Raw genomic sequence first — 27,373 nt, 5'->3', positions numbered from 1 at the left:
CTGTGGAGACGGTGTGTCGCTACATACGTTCGCCATCTAAAGTGGTTGCTATGGCAACCAGGATGCTGTTTTCCATCCGTTCCTGTCCACACTCTAACTCCCAACACTACATATTACTTTTTCTTTTAGATTCATTTCTCATGGCAAGGCAAGTACCATAAAATTCAGACCATTGAGCGCATCGTTATATAAGCCGCACCCCCTAAATTAAAAAAAAATGTGGAATTTAAACACACACAAGCTGCACTGGTTTATCAGCCACAAATGTTTCACAAAAAAACCAAGCGCAAAAACGTCCGAAAATTAGCCACAAAATGTGATCGATTTTGCTTTGAGTCTAATCTGAACAGTGGAAACACCCCAACCATCCACTGTCTGTGTGTTAACCCAGTCTTCAAGTTCGTCTTCCAGTTCGGGCCATCGGCATTTCCTACCTCAGAAAGCCTTTGTTGACTTTTTGCAGCGAGAAAGTTCGCCCCTCTGTGAGAGTTTTGAATTCCTCGTGTGGACCTCTTGTTTACTGATTACAATATACAAATACATATATTGCTTTAAAATTATTTGGATCAGACTTCACTGCAATGCTTTATAAAAAAATATTAGACTAGTCTTTTAAAAACGATAAATGTATAAACAGGCGAGCATTGGGTGGCTTTGACACCACTCTGGTTTTTTGGATGTTCCATGGAAAAGACAAGAGTAGGTGGGGGGGGGGGGGAATCAATATAAATCCCCGACCAGGAGGATCTAAGAAAACATTGAAGATGGAAGACCATTCAAATGCAGGATGTCCATGTTCACTGTATCATCTGATGTGAAAAACAATAAAGAAAGATTAAAACTTGTTTTTTAAAATAAAGTCTGGCATGTTTTTCTTATAGAAACCTGTTGGATCATCAAACAAATGGAAACAATGCTGAGAAAATTACTGTCCAAGTCGTAGATGTGTGCATGCACACCACAGTGCATAGTGCTGGATATGATTAAAAAAAGGTGTCTACTAGGAGTCAACACGCTCAAAATGGTCAATCAGAGCCATAACCAGCTCTTACTTTTCAGTGGGCATCTGATCGTACCGTCTCCCCACCCCCATGAGCACATCAAAGGCTGATTTCTGATCCGTTGAAGGCTGAATATCAGCATCTCGCAGGGAAACTTTGACGTACTTGGCACCGAAATCTTTCAATATGAACAGCGGTGTGCAACTTTCGATGGAAACAAAATCGGCATGATCGAGAGTAGCCTGCGAATCATCCCTGCTGTTGCACTGAATTGATGCAATAGTTCAGCCAGAATATTCGTCGTCAAGATGTTGCGTGATTAAATCACCAATACAGTCACTCAAATTTATATCGCTGACATACTTCTTAACAATCACTTTCGTCCCAGAAACCACAGTCAATCTGAACCATGCTGGCCACTGCTCAGACGCTATGACCGAAGACGACTGCGCAGTTTGGTTAAAGGTGACTCGGCATTTTGGCGCGCGCGCACCAAATTATATTTTGAAAATAAATGCCGACGTTTACATTTCGGGTTTTGAAACGTTTGCACCTTCGGCAGAAAATGTATAAATATAAAAGGCTAAAAATGTGTTTTATATTTATATTTAATTTCAGCAAATATACCGTCGGCGGATCCGTAAACCATGTTATAAAATAACTAAGGCCTTATAATGTAACATTCTAACAAACTATAAATTAATAAATCAAATATATACAAATATTCAGAGATCGAGTCCCATACCCCCACAATTTAATTCCCATACCCCCGGTTAAGAACCCCTGTTCTAAATTGACATGTTTTGTAGTTTTGTACCATCGAGGTGAAGGGAAATCCAAGACGGCTGCCCTGATGAAGATGAAGTCAAGAAACAAACTGAAGCTGAGCACAAAAATATTTTTAAAAGCTTGTTCAAATGACTCAAACAGTATCTGATCAGCAAGACATCGTGGTAAACTTGATTAAAAAAATATATATAACGGAGTTTGGTTTCACTGGATCCAGATCATGCTGTTAGGGTAGATAAAGTGGATCGGATGGGATTCCACTTATCCGTTATCTCACAAACTGCATGTAATGAAGCACAGCAAATTAACCAATGAAAATCGACTGTCATCATTATGTTGCTGTATTTTTGCTGACATGTTGCTATTGTTGCTGACATTAAAAAAAAACAACAAATATATACATCTATCTATACACACACACACACACACACACACACACACACACACACACACACACACACACACACACACACACACACACACACACACACACACACACACACACACACACACACACACACACACACACACACACACACACACACACACACACACACACACACACACTCAAAAGTTTGGACACACCTACTCATTCAAGGGTTTTTCTTTATTTTTATTATTTTCTACATTGTAGAATAATAGTGAAGACATCAAAACTATGAAATAACTCATGGAATTATGTAATAACCAAAAAAGTGTTAAACAAATCAAAGTATTTTTTTTATTTTAGATTCTTCAAAGTCGCCACCCTTTGCCTTGATGGCAGCATTGCACACTCTTGGCATTCTTTCAACCAGCTTCATGAGGTTGTCACCTGGAATGCTTCTCCAACAGTCTTGAAGGAGTTCCCACATTTGCTGAGCATTTGGTGGTTGCCTTTCCTTCATGCTGCGGTCCAACTCATCCCAAACCATCTCAATTGGGTTTATGTCGGGTGATTGTGGGGCCAGGTCATCTGATGCAGCACTCCATCAACCTCCTTGGTCAAATAGCCCTTACACAGCCTGGAGGTGTGGTTTGAATCATTGTCCTGTTGAAAAACAAATGATGGTCCGACGAAGTGCAAACCAGATGGGATGGCGTATTGCTGCAGAATGCTGTAGTAACCATGCTGGTTAAGTATGTCTTGAATTCCAAATAAAATCACCAACAGTGTCACCAGCAAAGCACCCCCACACAATCACACCTCCTCCTCCTCCTCCTCCTCCTCCTCCTCCTCCTCCTCCTCCATGCTTCATGGTGGGAACCACACATGCAGAGATCATTCGTTCACTTTCTCGGCGTCTCAAAAAGACACGGCGGCTGGAACCAAAAATCTCAAATTTGGAATCATCAGACCAAAGGAGAGATTTCCACCGGTCTAATGTCCATTGCTCTCGTTTCTTGGCCCAAGCAATTTTCTTATTATTATTGGTCTCCTTCAGTAGTGGTATCTTTGCAGCAATTCGACCATGAAGGCCTGATTCACCCACCCAGTCTCCTCTGAACAGTTGATGTTGAGATGTCTGTTACTAGAACTCTGTGAAGCATTTACTTGGGCTGCAATCTGAGGTGCAGTTAATTGGCAATTTCTGAGACTGGTAACTCAAATAAACTTATCCTCTGCACGAGAGGTAACTCTGGGTCTTCCTTTCCTGTGGCAGTTCTCATGAGAGCCAGTTTCATTATAGCGCTTGATGGTTTTTGCGACTGTACTTGAAGAAACTTTCAAAGTTCTTGAAATTTTCCGGATTGACTGACTTTCATGTCTTACAGTAATGATGGACTGACATTTCTCTTTGCTTCATTGAGTTGTTCTTGCCATGATATGGACTACGACAGTACAGACAAAATAATGGTCTTTTACCAAATAGGGATATTTACTGTATACCAACCATACCTTGTCACAACACAACTGATTGGCTCAAATGCATTAAGAAGGAAAGAAATTCCACAAATTAACTTTTAACAAGGCAGACCTGTTAATGGAAAAGCATTCCAGGTGACTACCTCATGAAGCTGGTTGAGAGAATGCCAAGAGTGTGCAAAGCTGTCATCCAGGCAAAGGGTGGCTACTTTGAAGAATCAAAAATATATTTACCTTCGCATTCTGCGAAAGGTTATGTTTTGGTCGCTGTGTATTTATTTATTTGTGAATATGTGTGTTTGTTTGTTATTCGCATAACTCAGAAGGTATTAAACCGAATTGCATGAAATTTGGTGGGATGATTCGTGAGTATCCAAGGACGATTTGATTAGATTTTGGGAGCGATCGGGTCAAAGGTCAAGGTCATGAGAAGGTCAAAAACACTTTTGAGCATAACTTCCTTCATAATACAACTATCGACATGCAACCACCACCATATTGTTCCATGACGAGATACCTTTCGGATATGTAGTGTCGGATTTGACGTAACGTCATCGGAAGTGCGTCTAAATGACGTCACAAGATGAGGTAAATTTTCAATTTTCGATCTCATCAGTTTTGATCATACAGTTTTGTAGGACTTACCTTAAGGACGTCACACACCAAATTTGACTTCGATCGGACTGACGGTTATGACGTCATTGACGTTTGAACATTACGTTTTTCAATTGTGGCTAAAATGTCGTGATATTTTACATTCAAATATCTATATAATTTATAAAGCAAAGTCTCCCAAATCCAGGCATAAGGATCAGCACCAAAATATCTGTTTATTGATGGACAGGTTTTGCCAATTAACTCTGGAGTCAAGGTCAAGGTCACACTCAAGGTCAAAACATACTTGTAGGCATAGCTTCAGATCTAATAGAGCTATTGACATGAAACCAACGTTAAAACGTTCAGTGAACTACGAGCTTTCAGAATGGTAGTCCCCGATTGGACGTGACGTCCCCGGAAGTGCTTCAAAATGACGTCAAAAGATGACGTCATTTTTCAACTTTTTAATTTTTCAGTGTTTATCATTCCATTTTGTTGGACTGCCTTCAAGGAGGTTACACACCAAATTTGACGTCAATCGGACTGACAGTTGTGACGTCATGGACGTTTTAAAATGACGTTTTTCAAATGTGCCCGGAAAAAAGTTGCGGCGGCGAAGGTATGCGCTCTACCGAGTACCCGCTCTAGTTTTATTTGTTTTACACTTTTTTTGGTTACTACATAATTCCATGGGTTATTTCGTCATTATGTCTTCACGATTATTACCTTCACAAACTTTGTTGTGAAGGTTATGTTTTGATTGCTGTGTATTTATTTATTTATTTGTGAATATGTGTGTTTGTTTGTTTGTTTGTTATTCGCACAACTCCAAAAGTATTGAACTGAATCGCAGCAAATTTGGTGGGATGATTGGTTATTATCCGAGGACCATTTGATTAGATTTTGGGAGCGATCGGGTCAAAGGTCAAGGTCATGAAAAGGTCAAAATCGTCTTTTTACCAGAGCGCGGTCAATTTGTATCCAATTTGCATGCAACTAATGCCAAAATGTTCAGAATTCAATGCCCCATCTTGTGATATGTGACATGGCACAATGACGTAATAACCCTTATTAGCGGTTGGGAGTCAAAGGTCAGGGGGGGTCACGACATTGCAAAATGTGCGGTTTTAGTCATATCATAACACGGTCAATTCTTATCCGATTTGCATGAAACCAACACCAAAATGTTGACTGTTCTGTTCCCCACACTCTAATACCAATTACAAAATTAAGAGTACAAAGGTCAAGGTCGAGGTCATGAAAAGCTCAAAATCGTCATTTTTGTACAATGAATGTTTGTTTGTTCACAATAAATAACTTATTTAGAAAAACAGAAACTCGTGTGTGCTAAATGCCCCTAAAATGCCAGAAAATAATTTCTTATAATGTGACCAGTTGTCATCAGATTGACTTGACACCGACACCCAAAAAGGTCAGGGAGTTCATACAGAAATTGTACAATGTACGTGAATCAGTGTCAAACAGCAGGAAATTTAATGTTTTTAAGCCATCATAACACATATGAGATGGCAGATGTGGTATGGGATTAAATACCCTCACAACCAACGGTTTCTGGGGGGGGGGGGGAGGGGCAAAATGTAGCGTTGGCGAAGGTATGTGCTCCACTGAGTGCCCGTTCTCGTTCTACAATGTAGAAAATAGTAAAAATAAAGAAAAACCCTTGAATGAGTCGGTGTTGATTTAAGGAGTATGAATGAATGAGATAATGATTTGTCCATCATTATCCTGTCAAACTTTGATTTAAAGGTCCCATGACACTCAAAAGTACTGAAAAAAAAAAAAATAATGTATGTGTGTATATATATATATATATATATATATATATATATATATATATATATATATATATATATATATATATTGGGCCAAAATCCCTGCTGCAGTCTGCAAACCTGGTTAAGAACGACAGGAAACGTCTAATCTCTGTAATTGCAAACAAAGGTTTCTGTACCAAATATTAAGTTCTGTTTTTCTGATGTATCAAATACTTATTTCATGCAATAAAATGCAAATTAGTTATTTAAAAATCATACAATGTGATTTTCAGGATTTTTGTTTTAGATTCCGTCTTTCACAGTTGAAGTGTACTAATGATAAAAATTACAGACCTCTACGTGCTTTGTAAGTGGGAAAACCTGCAAAATCGGCAGTCTATCAAATACTTGTTCTCCCCACTGTGTGTGTGTGTATATATATATATATATATATATATATATATATATATATATATATATATATATATATATATATATATATATATATATATGTCCTATAGGAGTTTTTCATCGTGATTTCTGATCTGACAATGTTTTTTCACAATACTCGTTCTGTAAAATGTAAAATTAAAAAACAAAGCTCTTAGGCAACGCCCCTAAAAATTCTGCCGAAATCTACTGAACGGGGCGTAGCCCACATGAAGTCATCTCCAGAACAACAAAGGCTGCACGTAAATTACTCGGGTTGGTGTTCTACGTGATTGTATTGGCTTTGTGTGTTTCCACATTCAATTGGTTGACTCAAACGCTTCGTTCATTTCTGCTTTAAAAAAATCAAACATTTGGTTTGGAATAATGGATGACATGGACTTTGATTTGTTTGGTAGCGACAATGAGTGTGAGAGAAATGAAGGATTTTAGTCTGAATCAGATGGAGAATTGTCGTATAACGTAGTCGCGGGAGGTGAAGTTCAGGCAGCTGGAAATGGAATACGGCCTTACCAGTTCGAGCCCGAAGCAAGAAAAGCAGAGGAAATTGGCGATGAAATTCCCAGCATTCATGATGATCGGGAGGACATCGAAGGAAGACTTGGTAATAAGAACTGGTTAGACTAAATCCTATTCGTAATTCAATAATTTAAATTCTACTTGCATACTGCTCGATATCAGAAATATTTTAGTGAGGTGACGTGACCAGCGCAGTGGACATGTTGCTCCGCGGCAAATGAATCCTAAGCAAGGCCAGCCCATATCATCGGCCGTATCACTCCACGCATAAAACGAAGCAATCTCGCTGTCCGGATACGATGAAAACTTGTGTGCAGAACACACCTTGTGACAAAATTGTCTGGAATATCCGATAAATCTGACGTTCTGTTGCATTTTTATTTATTTTATTCCTACTGTCGTCATGTAGTGCCAGTAGAAAACAATGAAGAGAAGAGAATAATAAAAGAAAGCTACAGCACTAACTTGTATTAGCATGCACACAATGTACAAGTCAATGCGTAAGAGTCCCGAGGCTATGAGGCCGTGTAATAGGACAGATACATTTGTCTTTCATAGTTGTGCCAACATATTTTTCCCTGTTCATTTATTACAGCATTTTGGCTCAATGCTAATGAATAGCAAGCCAATGGAAGCAGTACCTTCACTTTCGAATAAACCCATGTATGTCGAGTGCAGCCATACCTGGCTTGCATGTGTGGAATCGTACCAATCCCAGCAGGCTGGTTTCAACGAACAATTCAATAAGCTGCAAAATGTGGGTGCAGGTTTTTCACATTGATTTTAAAATTATCTCCTTGTCTCCTTGTGCCTTGAAATTATGCAATATTAATCTTTAGTATTTTACTTGTATGTCCCTGTAAGTTTCTTTTTTAATGGAAAGGTTCAACAGTCACATTTTATATTTTGTGGCCATGGTATAGCCCTTTATTGTGCATACATGTATTGGATTTGTACACGACTACGACAAGGTAGTGAAGGGATAAATAATTGCCACGTGATTGTTGTGCATACATGGCTCAGAAGCAGAATTTCTCTTCTGCGAAACAATCACAGGAATTAAGACGATCAGTGAGATAGCAAATAAATGTGCACAATGCATTTGCACGTACAATATACGGCACGCGACATCTAATAAATCCACTCTGAGCGAGTCGAGTTCTGGAGATGATGTCAACGGTCACGTGACCTGCGGTTCGCTGAAGTCAACTTTTTGGAGGGCGGGGCATAGCAAGTTGTGGAAAGCACTACAAATGTTCGAAATATTGGTCTAATTATCCCATTGTTGATTTTAAAAAAGAAAAATGGGTGATTTCTTCACTGGGAAGGTCAAGTTAATATATAAATAACCAGAAACTTTTGAGTGTCATGGGACCTTTAAGTAGTACTAAGTTTTGAATACTTACATGTAAAGCTCAAATAGTTCCAAGATTATTTTTCCGAACTTTTTTTTTTCAGTGCGATTAATGTATTAGCGATATTGCCCTGAAATATGCTCACAGAGTGGGTCCCAGTGTCCGGATGTACAGTGCCTTCAAAAAGTATTCACATGAATTTGTAAAAATATCTAAAAACATGTTTTGCTTTTTCATTATGGGGTATTTTGTGTAGATTGGTGACAAAAAATTTAAATTTAATCCATTTTAAATTCAGGCTGTAACAACAAAATGTGAAAAAAGTCGAGGAGTGAATACTTTCTGAAGGCACTGTACGTACGTTCATTAACATTGGACTAAAATGTCTTCTTCTCACAAACTACCCAACTGATATGGACCAAACATGGTACGATGCATCAGGGCAGCAAGGTCTCATTGGGGTGTGCTCCCCATCTGGATGCACCTCCTATAATGGAGGTGAAAAGGGGGTTTTGCCCCAAATATTGGTATCTCATTCAAAAATCTTCTTCTCAACAACTGACACCCAGATCCAGACCAAACTGGCCAACTGGCATCGTGACCATATCCTAACCTTAAGTTGTGCTCCCGATGGCTGAATCTCCCCTGGAAAGGGGACCATGGCTTCCCTTCCCTCTTCTTCTTCTTCTTCTTCTTTCGGCTGCTCCCTTTCGGGGTCGCCACAGCGGATCATCCGTATGATCCGCATAGTGATTTGGCACATGTTTTACGCCGGATGCCCTTCCTGACGCAACCCTGGTCGCCTCTTACGACACAGGGATATGGTACACCTATTCTAACCAGGGTATACACCGGCCCAGTATACTGGTACTCATTTCGCCGACCTCGGAAGGATGACAGGCTGAGTCAACCCCCTGGTGTATTAATTCAGTGGTCCAACGGGGCTTGAACTCGGGACCTTTTGGATCCCAAGCCACTGCCCAAACCACTGCACCAACACCAGGCTTATATGGCTTCCCTTCCCTAATCCCTCATATTCACTCAAACATATTTTTCTCACAAACTACATGACAGATATGGAGCAAATTTGGGACAATACATCAGTACAGAAAGGTCTCAAGAAGTTGTGCTCTCCACCCAGATCTACCCCTATAGTGGGGCAGATAACAGCAATTTTTGAGAGGAAGCGTGCAAATGATACAAGCATCAAATTTGGCACATTTGTTCTCCTGGGGATTCTAATTAAATCTGCCTGATTGGCCATTTGAAAATCCAAGATGGCCACCAAGTTAGCCTCCCGAAGTTGACTTTTTGCTTAGAAGTATTTGTAGTTGTCCGATTTGCATGATCGAGGTGTGAATTCATGTTTTCAAGCCTGCTGGAGTGGATTTTCCTGTTTTTAAAGCCCCCTAACACACTTTTTCTGATTTTGCACCACTTTAATGATTGTCACATGAAGCTAAGGCCTTTCTGCAACCGGGACCTGGCTAATAAATGTTCAAAGTTATGCATACCATGTGTATGTTCCTCCAGCTGCTACTGTCCACATATGCAGCTGCAGAGTGGTGTGCAGGGGAGCCCTGACTGAAAGCACTTGCATCTCCGGTTGCAACCTTTCTTACAGGAACACTTCGCCAGTTCCTGACAGATGGCTGCAATAGGGGGTAGTGTTGTCCAACATATCTGCCACGTCTCTCCTTTCTGTGTCCATCCCCATTCAGTGGGACTGCTCGTGTCTGGACTGAAGATGGTTGCCTGGCCCCAGATGATCCCAGCCTGATAGGCCGCACGCTTTGCATGTTCTCTGAGGGCTGCCTGTGTTGGTGGAATTGAGTTGTACGGCCTCTGCTTGCGGGCAAAGAGATCCAGTCTTGCTCTGTCCACACCAGTGGCTGCGCTTGATCTGTCATACATGAGGACAACAAATCTCTCCAGCCTCTGCAGGTCAAGATCACGAATCAATGTTGGATGCTGGCTGAAATTGGTGAATGTTTCAGAAACATCATCAAAGACGTTCCAAGTCTGCCATGCAGTTTTCTTCCCTTTACCGCGGAAGGCAGACATGATGTCACATCCAGTGAACACATGGAAGTATGGGATCCCTCTAGCTTTCTCAGGCCCTATTGCAGAAACTACCTCATGGACTGGAATCCATCGCACATTGGCTCCTTGGCCAAAGGCAATCCACATGTTCTCAAGACCTAGTTCCTGTAAGGATGGCAGTGCAGATATTGCTATGACTAGTACGTCCGTCACATTAGCCTTAATGATAATGGACTTGATACCATCCGTCGTTGCATCCCTGGCGTGTACAAATATTCGAGTGTCAGCTTCTTCATGACAACATGGAGACACAGCATCCAGTGACTTCCTAGTGTTGCTAATGGCATCTTCTTTTGTGACAATGACTGTGCTTGTCGTCTGTGCTTCACACATCTTTTCCGCAAGGAAGTGAAACAGCTCAGTCTTGTTGCTGTCATATCGAAGAAAGTTTCTCCAGTTACTTGGGGTCTTACTGGTTCCTGTCACTCTTCTTCTGATTCCTTGCCCTCTTTTCGACCTTGCCTCGGACTTCAGACTTGACTTCTTGTACACATCAAACACTACGTCCACCCTCCCGTACCTGGCACCATAGGATTCCACCTTTGGGATGATGTCTTCTTTAGCATAGTCATCAAATATCTTTGAAGTGCGTGGAGGTAGGGCATTGATAAGTGTTGAGCCATCAATGATGACTGCATCTCCCCTTGGTTCTCTGTCTGGGATGTTCACTTGCGCTTCAAGAATTTCAGCCAGCTGTGACTTCTGACATGTATGAAGCTTGCCGTTGTCACCGAGAGATGCAGGGTGTGACTGATTCTCATGCTTGAAGAATTCTTGCAAGTCACACTGCCTGTTCTGGCATGAGATGAACAGTCGTGAGAACAGCTGATAGTCGTCTTTCAGGACTTTCTCCTTAGAACTTCCCCCAGCTTGCTCTTGTTTGAAGAAAGAAACAATGTTTTTCTTGATTGGATGATAGAAAGGACATTCACCTTCATTCTGTAGCCCCTCCATGAATGAATGGAACTGCTCTTTGCCCCGCTGGTGATGTGCAGCTACGATTTCGGCTAGAGTTGGGTCTGCAATGTTCTTCATGTCTCGTACCAGTCGGTCGGCTGATTCTTCTTGGAATGGGTTGCCCATCTCCTGCATTACTGCAGAGAGTGCTTTCACCTTTTCAAAGAAATTTGGAGCTAGATGTACTCCATCACACACAGAGACCTTCTGTGTGCTACCCTCATCTAGTTTAGTCCACGAGCCAATGCGGTTTACCAGAGTGTGGCCGATGCCGTGCACAAGCAACTTCTTGGAGCCATAGATGAGAGTTGGGCCAGTGATGAGGACCAGTGCCAGTAGTCCATCCAAGGGATGTGGCTGACTGCTGAAACAAAGGTACTACCTCCAACACTACACCCCATGCATAATTAGCTCTGACTACATACATGTTAAGTCATGCAAACATATGAAAATCATAAACAAATGTGCAAAATCAGAAAAATTGTGTCGGGGGCTTTTAAAACAGGAAAATCCACTCCAGCAGGCTTGAAAACATATGAATCCACACTTAGATCATGCAAATCAGACAACTACAAATACTTCTAAGCAAAAAGTCAACTTCGGGAGGCTAAGTTGGCGGCCGTCTTGGAAAAATGGCCGCCATCTTGGATTTTCAAATGGCCAATCGGGCAGATTTGATCAGAAAGCCCTGCAGAAGAGAAATGCCAAATTTGATGCTTGTATCATAATTTGAACGATTTTTCTACTATAAGAGACTGAAAAGGGGCTTTTCGCCTCAAATTCAGGTAATTAACTAGAGGGGGAGCACTCGGTAGAGTGCAAAACCTCCGCCGCCAATACTGCTGCGTCACTTAAGTGAACCTGATATCCTTATTCATTGAAGGTCAAAACGAATCAGACTCTACTGAACCATGATTGAATAAACTAAACTAGATCGACGCACATGTAGAAATGCCCAAAAAAAAAAATCAATTTTTTTGAAAAAAAAGGTGCAAAATTTGTTTTTTTTTTCTCTAACAAATTTATTTTTTTTTGGTTGGAAATCACTTAAAACATGTAGAAATGCAAAAAAAAAATTCAAATCTTTTTTTCAAAATGGCCGCCATAGCAGCCATATTGAACTTTGAACCAAGTCAAAAATCTAATGGCATGATCCTTGGACCATACCGAATCCCCCCACCAAGTTTCGTCGAAATCCGTCCAGGAGTTTTTCTGTAATACTGTTCACAAACAAACAGACAGGGGTGAAAACAGTAACCTCCGTCCATCTTCGAAGGCGGAGGTTAAAAATCTTCTCACAAACTGGCGGCTAGTCATCACGGTCGAGGAACGTCACGGCAGTGATTGTGAATCACCCTTCAGCATTAGCCCGACCCTTTTTCCAAAGAATCGGCTTCTTCTTCCTCTTACCATTAAAAATCAGAGATTTTTTCCACATCGAGTTTTTCTATCCTGAAAAGCGAGGCGGATTCCGAGCATTAGATGATAGCCCAGACCCACCTTTTATCATCGAGCCGAGTCCTGTGTAAAACATAATTGTTTTCGCGACCTTTACGAACCACGGTTCAGCCAAAAGTTGCAAGCTCGTGGATCGGTCGCTGGGAATGCTGGGGAAAAATGGCATAAAAATTGACACTTCCGCATTGATTGCATGGCTCACCGTGCCACACCCCGACGTCAGAGCGGGTCAAGACCAGAATGTACGGCGAGAGGGGTTATCAGTCTACTAGCTCAGCCATTCTGGGGTACCTCAGTGCTTCCACGGCGGCTCTAGAACCTGTCAAAGGAGGCATCCGGTTTGAATCTCACTTTAAAATCACATAAAAATCACATTTAAAACTCATGGCACTCTGTGCCGTTTGCAACCATGTAGCGCTGCTCATATGGAATGATCAACATGGCTGTGTGGATATGGTCGCACGGACTGATGACCTATCTATGACATCATTTGGGGCTATACCGGACTCTCCGTGGGGGTGCTAGAGGGTATTACAGCATATCCCAGGATCATATTTTGCACTCGTGAATTACGGAGTGAGGATGAGGGCATACAAGCATTCCTCGTCTCCAAGCGATGACTAATGTTCAGTTCTTTGCCGCACACGAGACAACAACCTCAATCACATGACACGTCTTGTTGAACGGAGCACCCTCCCATATTCACGGCACGTAGCACATTTCACATCTCTTATCCCACCTTTGCCTCCCCCGGGGTTACCGGGGAGACAAAGGCAGGCTGTAAATGTGGCATTGTCACACACGTAACAGGCATGAGCACATTGTGTGACAATTTCTCGTCCACGCAAAGTACACTAACCTCATGACGCACTTGTGACCACCCGTCACTCATCCTTACAATCACGCCCCTTTTCCATATCCATGCCCATGCTTCCATCCGTCACTCATCCCTAATAAATCACACTGTCACCGTAACACTCACATCGGCAACTAACCCCTCACGTTCTCCATGCATACGTCCATTATTCTCGCAAGTTTGTTCCATTTTGTCCCCGAAGCCACCGGTGTTACCATGGTCACTCGTCCCTGTAACCATGTCCCTCCGCTATTAGCCACGCCCCAACGCAATAACCACGCCCCCATGTGTTTTGTTGCGAATTTGGAAGCTTACTACACACAACAGCCAGGTCCTATTGATCAGCTATATCAGTAAGTACGTGTTTCTAGTTAGGGTCCCGTCCTGTGTTTAATGGGTGATGAATTGTACGTGCGCTGTGAATTATTTTGATAGTTAGGATTTAAATTCCCAACAACAATGACAACGACACCTGCCTTCGCTTCCTTCCACCATCATCATCCACCGGCACCATTGCACGCGTGCATGTCAGCACGTACGTGGGCGGAGTCCAGTGTGATAGGCGGGGTTTTTCTGGAAGTTGGTGTCCTGGCTTCGCCCCAAATATGGGCACAAACGTTGTGCTCTGGTTTCGCCCCAAATATGGGCACAAGCGTTTTCGTTCTGGCTTGGCTCCAAATATGGGCATAGAGTGCTCTCTCTGCCCAATGAGGGAGTGTGAGCGGGGGATAAGAGAAGCGCGCATGGGCCAAACGAGAGTTGTTGTTGAGAGTTGTCTTCGGGTCTTGAGAGAGTTGAGAATTGTCTGCTGGTCTTCGGTCTTCGGAAGTCTGGTGGTCTCCTGAAGCCAGTCGTCACCTTCCTAGGGTCCCACCAACAGAGCGTCTTCTCTTGTGGCCTGTGTGCCTGGAGCTTGTCCTGCGAGGATCACCTGCCTGGGCTTGGAGCGGCATTGTGTGGCGGGTTCGAGTCCTGCCACACCGGATCGTCGAACACCGCATGAGGCGGAGAGGTCCGAGAATAGGCTCTGACCTCCAGCTCGCCTTTCCTCGAGCTGGAGGCCCCCAATAAAGACCTGACGGCCCGTTTCTTTTTGGGTGTACGTGTGTGTGTGTGTGTGTGTGTGTGTGTGTGTGTGTGTGTGTGTGTGTGTGTGTGTGTGTGTGTGTGTGTGTGTGTGTGTGTGTGTGTGTGTGTGGCGCCAGTCTATTAAGTAAAACTGCACAAGTGCTTGTACATAAATTGCTATTCCTTCAGTATTCGGTTAACTCTGCCTTCTTACGTGCTCCCCTGCCCCATTATAAATAAATATCCCTTGTTAGGTCATCTCTTCGAGCATGACCGAATAATATGGGTGTCGATGTCCTTCGATCCGTCCGTTCACAATGAAGTTGAAGCAGGAGATCTGGTCATTGGTGATCCTGATAGAGGTCGATGAGACTACACGATGGTATGACTTTCAAGGTCACCGAAGGTCAAGGTCAAGGTCACAAGGCCTTTGAAGTTGCGAAAATGACGATTTTCAAATTCTATCTCCTCCGCCATTTCTCAAGCGATCTTGAATTTGATTGTAGCATATGAATCTATGGGTCAATATCTAAATTTGGTCAGGCCGGATTTTCGATATTCGCTTTCGTGTCAAGTGACCTCAAAGTTGGCAAAAAAAATGCGAAAATGACGATTTTCAAAATCTATCTCCAACATTTCTCAAGCGATCTTGAATTTGATTGTGGCATATGAATGTATGGGACAATATCTAAATTTGGTTGGGACGGATTTTCGAATTTTGCTTTCGTTTTCGCGTCATGTGACTTCAAAGTTTGCAAAAACTGCCCTACCTTCAGGAGGCTATATATTCTCTACTGGGCATGGTAAAAGTTAGTGAATTATGTCATTGCATAGCAGCTGACCTTGTCTTTCATGTCCATTCGAAAGAATACCGATATCTTCGAATACGTACAAGTCATGTGACTTTGAATTTTGCGAAAACTGCTTCATGTAGTTACAAAATGACGATTTTCAAAATCTATCTCCTCCTACATTTGTTAAGTTATCTTGAATTTGATTGTGGCATATGAATCTCTGGGACAATATCTAGATTTGGTCAGGCCGGATTTTCGATATTCGCTTTCGTTTTCGCGTCACGTGACTTAAAAGTTGGCCAAAAATCCCTCCTGACCCGAGAACACTATACCCTAGTAACAGGAACTCATGCTTGTTTCTCGCAGAGATGACCGTCACTCCCGCACGGGTGTATTTTGTTAAATGTTCCAGCTCGTTTCATTGGCCTGGCCTGGTGTGTATTGAGAGATAGTGAGGGTAAATTGTTCATTTAGTCCGACGGGCCTTGGTAATTTCCGCTCGGGTTACACACGGTTCGGGCTCGGTAACGGCTCGTTCCGCTCGAGGTCCGTCGAGGGTGTGAATTCCCCGGTAGCCTTGTCAGCGTTGGTAATTAGGTATATTGAAGTTTGGCAATTGACCTTACCCCACGCGGTCGAATTATTATTGGCGATTCATGGTCCTGTAAGGGACCCGTGCCTTTCGGATTTATCCAAATGGCACGACCTCAATTCCGGTGTGTTCGGTAGGGCCCGACTCTACTGCTTCTTCTAGCGGTCGTGCTCACCACCGATACCCGGCCCCGTAACATTTTGACGCGTCTCTGTCATGTGTCCGTCTTTTCTGGATGCAGACCAAACTCTTTATGAAACATAAGGACCATGCCCTTAACTCAAGTGGTGCTCCCCACCCCATGACCTTACCACTTCAGGAAGGGGGGGGGGCATGGCCCCTTCTCCCTCATTTAATTCCGCCTGTTGGGAAAATAACCGTCAGTCCCCCATGGGCCAATTTTTTAATTGTAATGTGACTTTTCAGCTTTATGTCGCTGTTGTTATGTAAAACTTGTATGTTGTAAAAAGTCAGAAATAACAATTTTTAAAAACCCATCATGTCTGTCAATTTTACAAATCGCAACCTGATGTCACCACCTGTGCGAAGAGGTCACTTATTGGCGGGAAAGAAAGCCGTCGAGAGGCTTTAAATACCACATAAACAAATGAGATGAGACCACCGATCGTTGACGTTTTGAAATCTCCAAACGCAATTTTGGTGCCTCGTTTTCAACGTTAAGCCAACGCTTGTATTACACGGTGGGCGTTAAAAGATCCCAAATGTGGCATATATAGATCCGCGTAGATCACAATGCGAAGACGCGTTTCTGCAGGCATGACAAGTAATTCACGTGCTGCGTACTGTACATCAGACTAACCAGCTTCTCCGGACAGTTGACTCGAGGTGTTCTTATGCGTTCACATTCCACCGGCACATCCTCATCGTCTTCGACCATCTCCTCACTCTCGGAGGTTTCCTTCCGGCTGTTTTCTTCATCGATTTCTGCCACTGCCAGCCGAACCCAGGGCGGTGACTCACCCGATTGCGCGCTTGGAATCTGGGAACCATTCACTTCCATGTTGCTTTCTCGACGTTCATAAATGAATTTTCACCTCAGCAGTTTACGTCACTCGAACTTAAAATACACTTTTTTTTTCTTCTTTTATTGCACCGTACTGAGGAAAATACTGAACATGAGGAATAGAACAACATATAAAAGACGTGATTATTTTTCGTCCAGCGTTGTAACTATACCGCCATGGTGCTAAACAGCGGACGGTTGATTGCGGTGCTGCGGTCTTGCGTTGAACGATATATTACTGATTTGATTGGATTTCCTGAATATCGACACGTGAGGCATTGCTGATTTATCTCTCATTACCGTGTTACAACCTCATTGGTGAGGAATGTACTTCACTGACGTACGGCCCAATGTTTCTTCTGTGAAGGAAAGAAGGTTAAATGACGTCGTATTGGGTCACAGCAGGAAGACGTTGATTGATTGTCAAGGTACAGGAGAAGGATCAGCCGAGTATAACCGGCAAAGTTTACTCGGATCCGAGGATTTTAAAAATCTATGTGCAGGATATTGGGAAAGCGATTGAAAAACAAAGGGTTGTGAGGTAATGTTTTTCTGGTGTTCTCCAAAGATGAGGAAACTGAACAGAATTTATGAGCAAAGCGATAAGACGTCAACCTCTTGGCTGGTTTGTATGGAGGTGGGGGTATCATTTCTGGGGTGAAGGAGGCTGGAGTTTACTGTGTAAATTAGAAAGGAGTTGATTACGAAGGGATATGATTGAGATGTTTGGGATAATGAAGGGTGGAGACAAAATAAGTGCAGAATTATTCAGGACGAGAGACGGTTATACAGGGTGAGCCATAAGTCCCAGGACACCGTTTTCGCTGCTTCAACAAGATTTGTTGCGGATCTGGAAACCATGCGCACTCAACATTCAGGTCCCAAAAGTCAGTTATTCCGTTAGTACGTGTGAGACGGGTCCCTTCCTTTTGTTTAGTGGGAGAATTAAATGTGTGCGCTGCGACGGCTTTGTTAGGTTAATAAATCGCTTTCTTTTATTTTTACATCCCCCATTGCGGTCCGCAGTACCATCGTGCTTGCGCCTTCGGTTCGCGGGCCACGGCGCACCTTTGCCTGAGACGGATTCCTGAGGATGTTCGAGGTGGCTTCACCACCATCCACCTTCCTCAAATACGCGTGGAGGGGAGGGCGGCTTTCTCCGAGCATGGCCGAAACCCCGCCCAGGAAGGCTGTGCCCGTAGGATCCTGGCCAATTAGAGGCGAACAGCGAGGTGTGCTGACCAAGGCCCCTCCCCACTGAGGGAGGTCCATCAATTCCAGAGACTCTGAGGCGTTGTTGGTGGGTTGCACGAGAGTTCAGGAGGTCTACGTTGCTGTATGAAGGGGTTTTTGCTGTCACGAGGGTTGAGTCGAGGGCTGTTGAGGCGGCAAACGTGTCTCTGCTGGCCCTCTACAAGGAAGGACTGAGCGACCCTGACCCCCCCCCTTCCGTGGACCCCGATTATTCGCCACCCGAACTCCGCCACGAGCCTCGAGTCCCCCATTTGCGACCTTTGTCAGGTGCCGCATCGCAGAGCATGCCCTCCCTCCGGACGGACAGGTACCCACCGAACTCTGACTCCCAGCTTGTCTCTCTCTCTCCACGGCTGCGAGGGTCCAATAAAGGACTCGGGTTTCTTTTCTATGTGTGTGTGTGTGTGTCTGTGTGTTAGCCCATCTTGTAAGTAGAGCTGCATAAGTGTTTTTGTCATTGTAAATTCGCTTCAAGTCTTGCTTCTCTTGTCTTTTATTTGCTGTAAATAAATTATTAGAAATGTTCCCAGCTCGTTTCCGTCCTTTCTTTATTTGGTCCAGCACGGTCCGGGTCTGAGTTGAGACGGGGGTTCATCCCCGTTAATCGGTACATCATAGCCGGAACGTCCTGGGCAGGCCCGCTCGACTGCATCCGAGCCGGAGTTGGTTGGTGGAAGTTGATACTCTTCCGTAGCTGGTAGAGTGATCCGGTTCGGCCAGACGTTCCGAGGGCGTGAATCCCCAGTAGCCAAGCCTGCATGATTACTTTGGTATGTTGGATCTGGACAGTTAACCCTTCGCCACGCGGTTGAGATATTGGCGTTTCACGGTCGATTATTTGACCCGCCGGCTTTAGAGGTATCCGGAGCGATGGCCTATAAATTCCGGGGAGTCTGGCAGGAGACGGCGTAAACTTCCCCACCTAGCGGTCGTTCTCGCCACCGACCCCGGCCCACAGCGATATCATCAATTATTTATATTCTGTGTGTGGTGTCCGTCTAAGCTAAGGTTGCAGAACATCGCAAGGCATCTGTTGTTGAACTGAAATGACGCATTCAGGAAATATTTGGCACCATAACAGCGCGTGATATTTTGCAGCGGTTTTCGCACCACGTGGGGAAAAACGATCTTGTTCCTTCACAATGAGAGACGTCATGTGGATGCACTTGATGTCCAAGGAGGTATTGTAATTGTTGTATTACTGTTGGTTCGCGGGCGCCAGCAGTGACCACTATTTTCGTTGTGTCTGTCTGTCTGTGACTCTCTCCAGAGCATCGCTCCGTGACGTTTGATGCGATCTTGATGAAGCTTGCACACAAGCTAGATATCATGGTCTAGTTGTGTCTTTTTGTATGAGGGGCGTCCGTCCCACGCCCCTTATGGGCGGAGCCACGCCCACTTGAACCTTTTATTTTTTTTTTTCTCGATTTATTTATTTATTTATTTATTTTAATCACAATTTCATTTCCTAAAAGTTGTGCGTAATGTCCATAAGTACAACATATAAAAAATTCGATTTGATTTGGTCAATTTTGACGGAAGAGATGTGTTTTTATGGTAGGGATTCCTCAAAAGCTTCCACTAACTCAATTGTACCTATCGTGGCATTGTTCAACTAGAACGGGCACTCGGTAGAGTGCATACCTTCGCCGCCGCTACTTTTTTCCGGGCACATTTGAAAAACGTCATTTAAAAACGTCCATGACGTCACAACCATCAGTCCAATGGACGTCAAATTTGGTGTTAGACGTCATTGAGGGCAATCCAACAAAATGGAATGATAAACACTGAAAAAAAATCGAAAGTTTAAAAATGACGTCATATTGTGACGTCATTTTGACGCACTTACAATGACGTCACTACCAATCGCGGACTACCATCCTGAAAGCTCTTATTTCACAGAACATTTTAACGTTGGTTTCATGTCAATAGCTCTATTAGATCTGAAGTTATGCCTACAAGTATATTTTGACCTTGAGTGTGACCTTGACCTTGACCATAGAGTTAATTTGCAAAACCTGTTCATAAATAAGCAGATATTTTGGTACTGATCATAATGCCTGGATTTGGGACAATTTCCTTTCCAAATTACATAGATATTTGAATATAAAATATCAGGACATTTTAGCCACAATTGAAAAACGTTATGTTCAAACGTCAATGACGTCATAACGATCAGTCCGAACGACGTCAAATTTGGTGTGTGACGTCCTTAAGGTAAGTCCTACAAAACGGTATGATCAAAACTGATGAGGTCGAAAATTGAAAATTTACGTCATTTTGCGACGTCATTTTGACGCACTTCTGTGACGTCACGTCAAATCCGACAACGTACCCGAAAGGTATTTCGTCATGGAACAATATGGCGTTGGTTGCATGTCGATAGCTGTCTTATGAAGGAAGTTATGCTCAAAAGTTTGTTTTTGACCTTTTCATGACCTTGACCTTGACCTTTGACCCGATCGGTCCCAAAATCTAATCAAATCGTCCTTGGATAATTACGAATCATCCCACCAATTTTCATGCAATTCAGTTTTATACTTTCTGAGTTATGCGAATAACAAACAAACACACATATTCACAAATAATGCCCGCAAACCATCGTTGCCTCCCGGCTTGTAATATTTTATTATTACTCCTGTTGTGATGTACCACTTTTCTTACTGCCTAAATATGCTTTGACTTTTGGGGCTTATGGCTCACCCTTGTAGATGGTACAAATAAATTTTGTTTAAGTAGCTAAAACCATGTGCTGGGACTTATGACTCACCCTGTATAACCAGGGGCCGGTCATAGCCTGAGAGTAAAGAAGCGGCCAGTTAAGACTTTCACGATTCACCAGGAGGGAATCGGGACGGGACGAGACGTAACGTGCAAGTTTTAACCAATCAGAGCCGCCCCTCTCCCAGCTTGATGCCCCAAGAGGTAGCGTGGTTTGCCTGCCCATAAATCTGGTCCTTCGAAATATTTGGATGAAATTTTACAAAAACCTTCACAGTGAAAGGTTCTCATCTATCTATAATTCCAGCTGTGTGTGTGTGTGTGTGTGTGTGTGTGTGTGTGTGTGTGTGTGTGTGTGTGTGTGTGTGTGTGTGTGTGTGTGTGTGTGTGTGTGTGTGTGTGTGTGTGTGTGTGTGTGTGTGTGTGTGTGTGTGTGTGTGTGTGTGTGTGTGTGTGTGTGTGTGTGTGTGTGTGTATGCGACCGCAGTTTCTCGACGACCGCCGGTCCGATCGGATTGAAACTTGCCAGGAATATTGCCGGGGCCCCACGGATGTGCCTTTTCGAGGTTAGATATTAATCGGACGAGCGGTTCCCAAGTTGCGGCCATTTATCTGTCGACCAATGACAAGACACGGTGCTATGACGTCACGAATAACGTCACAATTAATGCTTATTTATTATTTTTAATTTTTTTGCACGATTGACGGTCTGATCTGATTGAAACTTGCCAAGAATATTGCCGGGCCCCCCGCGGATGTGCCTTTTCAAGGTTTGATATCAATCGGACGAGCGGTTCCCAAGTTACGGCCATTTCATTGCTTTTTCAGTGTTGAAAAGTTGTATATATGTCAGCTGAAGTTGTCCTTCCACCTTGTCACCTTATCATGCCATATTTTCCCAAATTATTAATAACCAGATGACCACCGGTCCGATCGGTTTGAAACTTGCCAGGAATATTGCCGGGGCCCCACGGATGTGCCTTATCAAGGTTTGATATCGATCGGCCAAGCCGTTCCCAAGTTACGGCCATTTATCTGTCAACCAATGACAGGACACGGTGCTATAACGTCACAATTTGGGTCACACGAATGACGTCACAATAACTTGGGAACTGTAACTTGGGAAAATCTTCGATTTTGCTTGGGAAACAAATCGTAACACAATAACTTGGGAAAATCTTCGATTTTCAAGTAACAAACAAGCAGACAGAAAGGGGTGAAAACATAACCTGTTGAACATGGAATACAACAATATCTGTCTATAATTCCAGCAATCTCTGAATGTGTCTGTCTGTCTGTCTGCGACCGTCGTTTCTCGACGACCGCCGGTCCGATCTGATTGAAACTTGCCAGGAATATTGCCGGGGACCCGCGGATGTGCCTTTTCAAGGTTTGATATCAATCGGACGAGCGGATCCCAAGTTACGGCCAGTTTGTTGCTTTTTTCAGTGTTGGAAAGGTGTATATATCGCAGCTGAAGTGTCGTTCCACCTTATCATGCCATTTTTCCCCCCAAATTAATAATAATAATAATAACAATAATTGGCAGTAATAAAATGAATAACGTGATACAATGACCAATGTCTGTCAACTAATAACGACCTATATATTGTCTGTCAATCAATAATGATGAATAACATCTGTCATCCAATGATAGGACATGGTACTATGACGTCACAAATGACGTCACAATTAATGTTTATTTATTTATTTATTCTTTGTTTCCCAAGTGTTTCCCAAGGTTTGAAAGCTGTTCTTCCCCAAGGTTTGAATTAATTGTTCAAATTATTCATTAATCAACCAATAATGATGAATAACGTCTGTCAACCAATGACAGGACACGGTGCTATGACGTCATGAATGACGTCACAATTAATGTTTATTTATTTATTTATTCTTTGTTTCCCAAGTGTTTCCCAAGGTTTGAAAGCTGTTCTTCCCCAAGGTTTGAATTAATTGTTCAAATTATTCATTAATCAACCAATAATGATGAATAACGTCTGTCAACCAATGACAGGACACGGTGCTATGACGTCATGAATGACGTCACAATTAATGTTTATTTATTTATTCTTTGTTTCCAAAGTGCTTCCCAAGGTTTGAAAGCTGTTCTTCCCCAAGGTTTGAATTCATTGTTCAAATTATTAATTAATCCCAAGGTTTGAATTTTCCCAAGGGAAACAGCTGTGAGGGGGAGGGGGAGAGAGGAGGTGTGAGAGAGGGGGGCGAGAGGGGGGAGAGTTATATAGATTATCTATCTATAATTATAGACAGGCGAGAGAGAGGGGGCGTCACAACTGGAGAGAGGAGGGGCGAGAGAGGGGGGCGTCACAATTCAAGAGAGGGGGAGAGAGGAGTGGCGAGAGAGAGGGGCGTCACAATTCAAGAGAGGGGGAGAGAGGAGAACCTAGAGAGGGGGGCGAGAGTTGGGGCGAGAGAGAGGAGGCGTCACAATTCTTCTTCTTCGTTTCATATGACGTCACAATTTACACTGTACTTTGACACTAATGACACTGGACTTTCAGGTCTCCGACAAATCCTACCCTGTCGCCTCAACGTGGCGTAGGAGTGGCAATGGTCAATGGCAGCGAATGTCATGGCAAGCAAAGACAGGGAGGTAAACTTGATTTTAATTTGCATTTTACTTAACTCTGTGTGTGTAAGTATCACAGCAGTTGTTACTTCAATACAAGCGATAATTCGTGGAATGTATGAGAACCTTCCGTATGGGCACGCACCACTTCCGGATAGTGATGACTTACTGTATTCTAATAATTTCTCGATTTTTTATGCGCATCTATAGATAAACACAATGCCCCAATCCAGTCTACGTTTACGAGAGCGAAGGAACGGCCTGTGTAGTTGTTTGAAATTTTTTTTTTTTTTGCACCTACAGGCCTGCTCCTACGGGCCCGTACTAGTCTAATACAAAGCCACGAATGAAAATGATTCCGTAAACTTCCGGTTCGGGGATCGGCGCACGTGGACGGCTGGTCGGCGCGTTCTCCTGCCAGCTCTTCTCGCTGAGTTCCCTGGACCATTTACGTTGTGTTTTGTTGTTGTACTTGTACACCGCTCTTTCCCAATTATATATCCAGGCGATGCATGATGTCATCGCCGGGCACCAAAGGAACAGAGTACTCAGTTTGTTTGTCGGGGCAATATCTCTGGGCCATCCTTTGATCTCAGAAGCTGAAATTTGGGGACAAAAGTGAAGATGTGCTTTGGCAAAAACGGTATTTTTTATTGTTTGAATAATGAATCGATTGATTAATTACTTGATTATTGTCGATTTATTAATTAGTTCTTTTTTTTCTCATCCTGGCAATATCTCGGGCACCATTTGAGCGCGGAAACTGAAATTTGGACACGACCAGTGACCAAGTGATTTGGCTATAAAGAGTATTTTTGATTTATTGATCAATCAATTAATCGATTAATTATTCATTTTTCGATGAATTACCTAGTTTTCAGAGTTACAGATTTCGATGAAACAGTGGTAGTTTAGGTATGCTATTAGGCAATTGAGTGAGAACTCGATTTTTTATGACTTATTTATTTTAATTACACAATCACTGAATTAATTATTGCACACCGCTTACTCCAAGTCCTTCTCCATATGCTGCATGGTGAGTATCATTTGTACATATTTACCTCAGAAGTATATTTGTACACATAAACTAAGAATCATATGTACATATTTACCTCAGAAGTACATTTGTACACATAAACTAAGAATCATTTGAACATATTTACCTCAGAAGTACATTTGTACAGATATACTAAGAATCATATGTACATATTTACCTCAGAAGTACATTTGTACACATAAATTAAGAATCATTTGTACATATTTACCTCAGAAGTACATTTGTACACATAAACTAAGTATCATTTGTACATATTTACCTCAGAAGTATTATTTGTACACATAAACTAAGTATCATTTGTACATATTTACCTCAGAAGTATATTTGTACACATAAACTAAGAATCATTTGTCCATATTTACCTCAGAAGTACATTTGTATACATAAACTAAGTATCATTTGTACATATTTACCTCGAAGTACATTTGTACACATAAACGAAGAATCATATGTACATATTTACCTCAGAAGTATATTTGTACACATAAACTAAGAATCATATGTACATATTTACCTCAGAAGTATATTTGTACACATAAACTAAGAATCATTTGTACATATTTACCTCAGAAGTACATTTGTACACATAAACTAAGAATCATTTGTACATATTTACCTCAGAAGTATATTTGTACACATAAACTAAGAATCATATGTACATATTTACCTCAGAAGTATATTTGTACACATAAACTAAGAATCATTTGTACATATTTATTGAAGTATATTTGTACACATAAACTAAGAATTATATGTACATATTTATTGAAGTATATTTGTACACATAAACGAAGTATCATATGTACATATTTACCTCAGAAGTATATTTGTACACATAAACTAAGAATCATTTGTCCATATTTACCTCAGAAGTACATTTGTATACATAAACTAAGTATCATTTGTACATATTTACCTCGAAGTTAATTTGTACACATAAACGAAGAATCATTTGTTCATATTTACCTCAGAAGTATATTTGTACACATAAACTAAGTATCATTTGTACATATTTACCTCAGAAGTACATTTGTACACAAACGAAGAATCATTTGTACATATTTACCTCAGAAGTACATTTGTACACATAAACTAAGTATCATTTGTACATATTTACCTCAGAAGTGCATTTGTGCACATAAACCAAGTATCATTTGTCCATATTTACCTCAGAAGTACATTTGTACACATAAACGAAGAATCATTTGTACATATTTACCTCAGAAGTATATTTGTACACATAAACTAAGAATCATTTGTACATATTTACCTCAGAAGTACATTTGTACACATAAACTAAGAATCATTTGTACATATTTACCTCAGAAGTACATTTGTATACATAAACTAAGTATCATTTGTACATATTTACCTCGAAGTACATTTGTACACATAAACTAAGAATCATATGTACATATTTACCTCAGAAGTATATTTGTACACATAAACTAAGTATCATTTATACATATTTACCTCAGAAGTACATTTGTACACATAAACGAAGAATCATTTGTACATATTTACCTCAGAAGTACATTTGTACACATAAACTAAGTATCATTTGTACATATTTACCTCAGAAGTACATTTGTGCACATAAACCAAGCATCATTTGTCCATATTTACCTCAGAAGTACATTTGTACACATAAACTAAGAATCATATGTACATATTTATTGAAGTATATTTGTACACATAAACTAAGAATCATTTGTACATATTTATTGAAGTATATTTGTACACATAAACTAAGAATCATATGTACATATTTATTGAAGTATATTTGTACACATAAACTAAGAATCATTTGTACATATTTATTGAAGTACATTTGTACACATAAACTAAGAATCATTTGTACATATTTATTGAAGTATATTTGTACACATAAACTAAGAATCATTTGTACATATTTACCTCAGAAGTATATTTGTATACATAAACTAAGTATCATTTGTACATATTTACCTCAGAAGTATATTTGTACACATAAACTAAGAATCATTTGTACATATTTACCTCAGAAGTACATTTGTACACATAAACTAAGAATCATTTGTACATATTTACCTCAGAAGTATATTTGTACACATAAACTAAGAATCATTTGTACATATTTACCTCAGAAGTACATTTGTACACATAAACTAAGAATCATTTGTACATATTTACCTCAGAAGTACATTTGTACACATAAACGAAGAATAATATGTACATATTTACCTCAGTATCATTTGTACATATTCATCTCAGAAGTACACTGCTCCCTCTGAATTCCATCTCCACATGCTGCACCCCGCAATGTGGCGTACTGGAGGATTTATTTATTTATTTGGCATGGGTTGTGTACTTTGAATCGACCGCTACTTGTGTTTGTTTGTCCGGGCGATATCTCAACCATCCTTTGATTTCGGAAGCTGAAATTTGGGACAAAAGTGAATATGTGCTTCAGCAAAAGTGTTTTTTTTTGATGAATCAATTAATTGAATCGTTAATTTTTATCGATTTATTAATTACTTATTTTATTTCTCATCCTGGCAATATCTCGGGCACCTTTTGAGTTA

At 41.6% G+C, this 27,373-nt stretch overlaps 2 protein-coding genes across 4 annotated transcripts in view; one reads left to right on the top strand and one right to left on the bottom strand.

The window, feature by feature from the left end:
* Positions 1-17,227, bottom strand: part of BABAM1 (BRISC and BRCA1 A complex member 1) — a 52,652-nt gene extending 35,425 nt beyond the window's left edge. For both annotated transcript variants that reach the window (XM_085873921.1, XM_085873922.1), the window contains exon 1: positions 16,981-17,227. In XM_085873921.1, the coding sequence (XP_085730047.1) occupies positions 16,981-17,181 (201 nt within the window). In that variant the 5' untranslated portion in view covers positions 17,182-17,227. The remainder of the gene's footprint in view (positions 1-16,980) is intronic.
* LOC147030159 (complement C3-like) overlaps positions 1-27,373 on the top strand; it is a 741,443-nt gene that overhangs the window by 18,376 nt on the left and 695,694 nt on the right. The window contains exon 1 of one of the 2 annotated variants that reach the window (XM_085873917.1): positions 17,495-17,612. The exons of the other annotated variant lie outside the window; for it this stretch is intronic. Coding sequence (XP_085730043.1) covers positions 17,510-17,612 — 103 coding nt within the window. The 5' untranslated portion in view covers positions 17,495-17,509. Of the gene's footprint in view, positions 1-17,494; positions 17,613-27,373 lie in introns of those variants that run through there. 2 annotated transcript variants of the gene reach the window in all.

This window comes from Eptatretus burgeri, chromosome 3 (assembly GCF_056783735.1).
Source record: "Eptatretus burgeri isolate ZD-2024b chromosome 3, Ebu_testis_v1, whole genome shotgun sequence".
NCBI lineage: Eukaryota > Metazoa > Chordata > Myxini > Myxiniformes > Myxinidae > Eptatretus > Eptatretus burgeri.
Note: the sequence above shows the minus strand (reverse complement) of the source record. Positions and strands in the feature narration are given on the sequence as shown.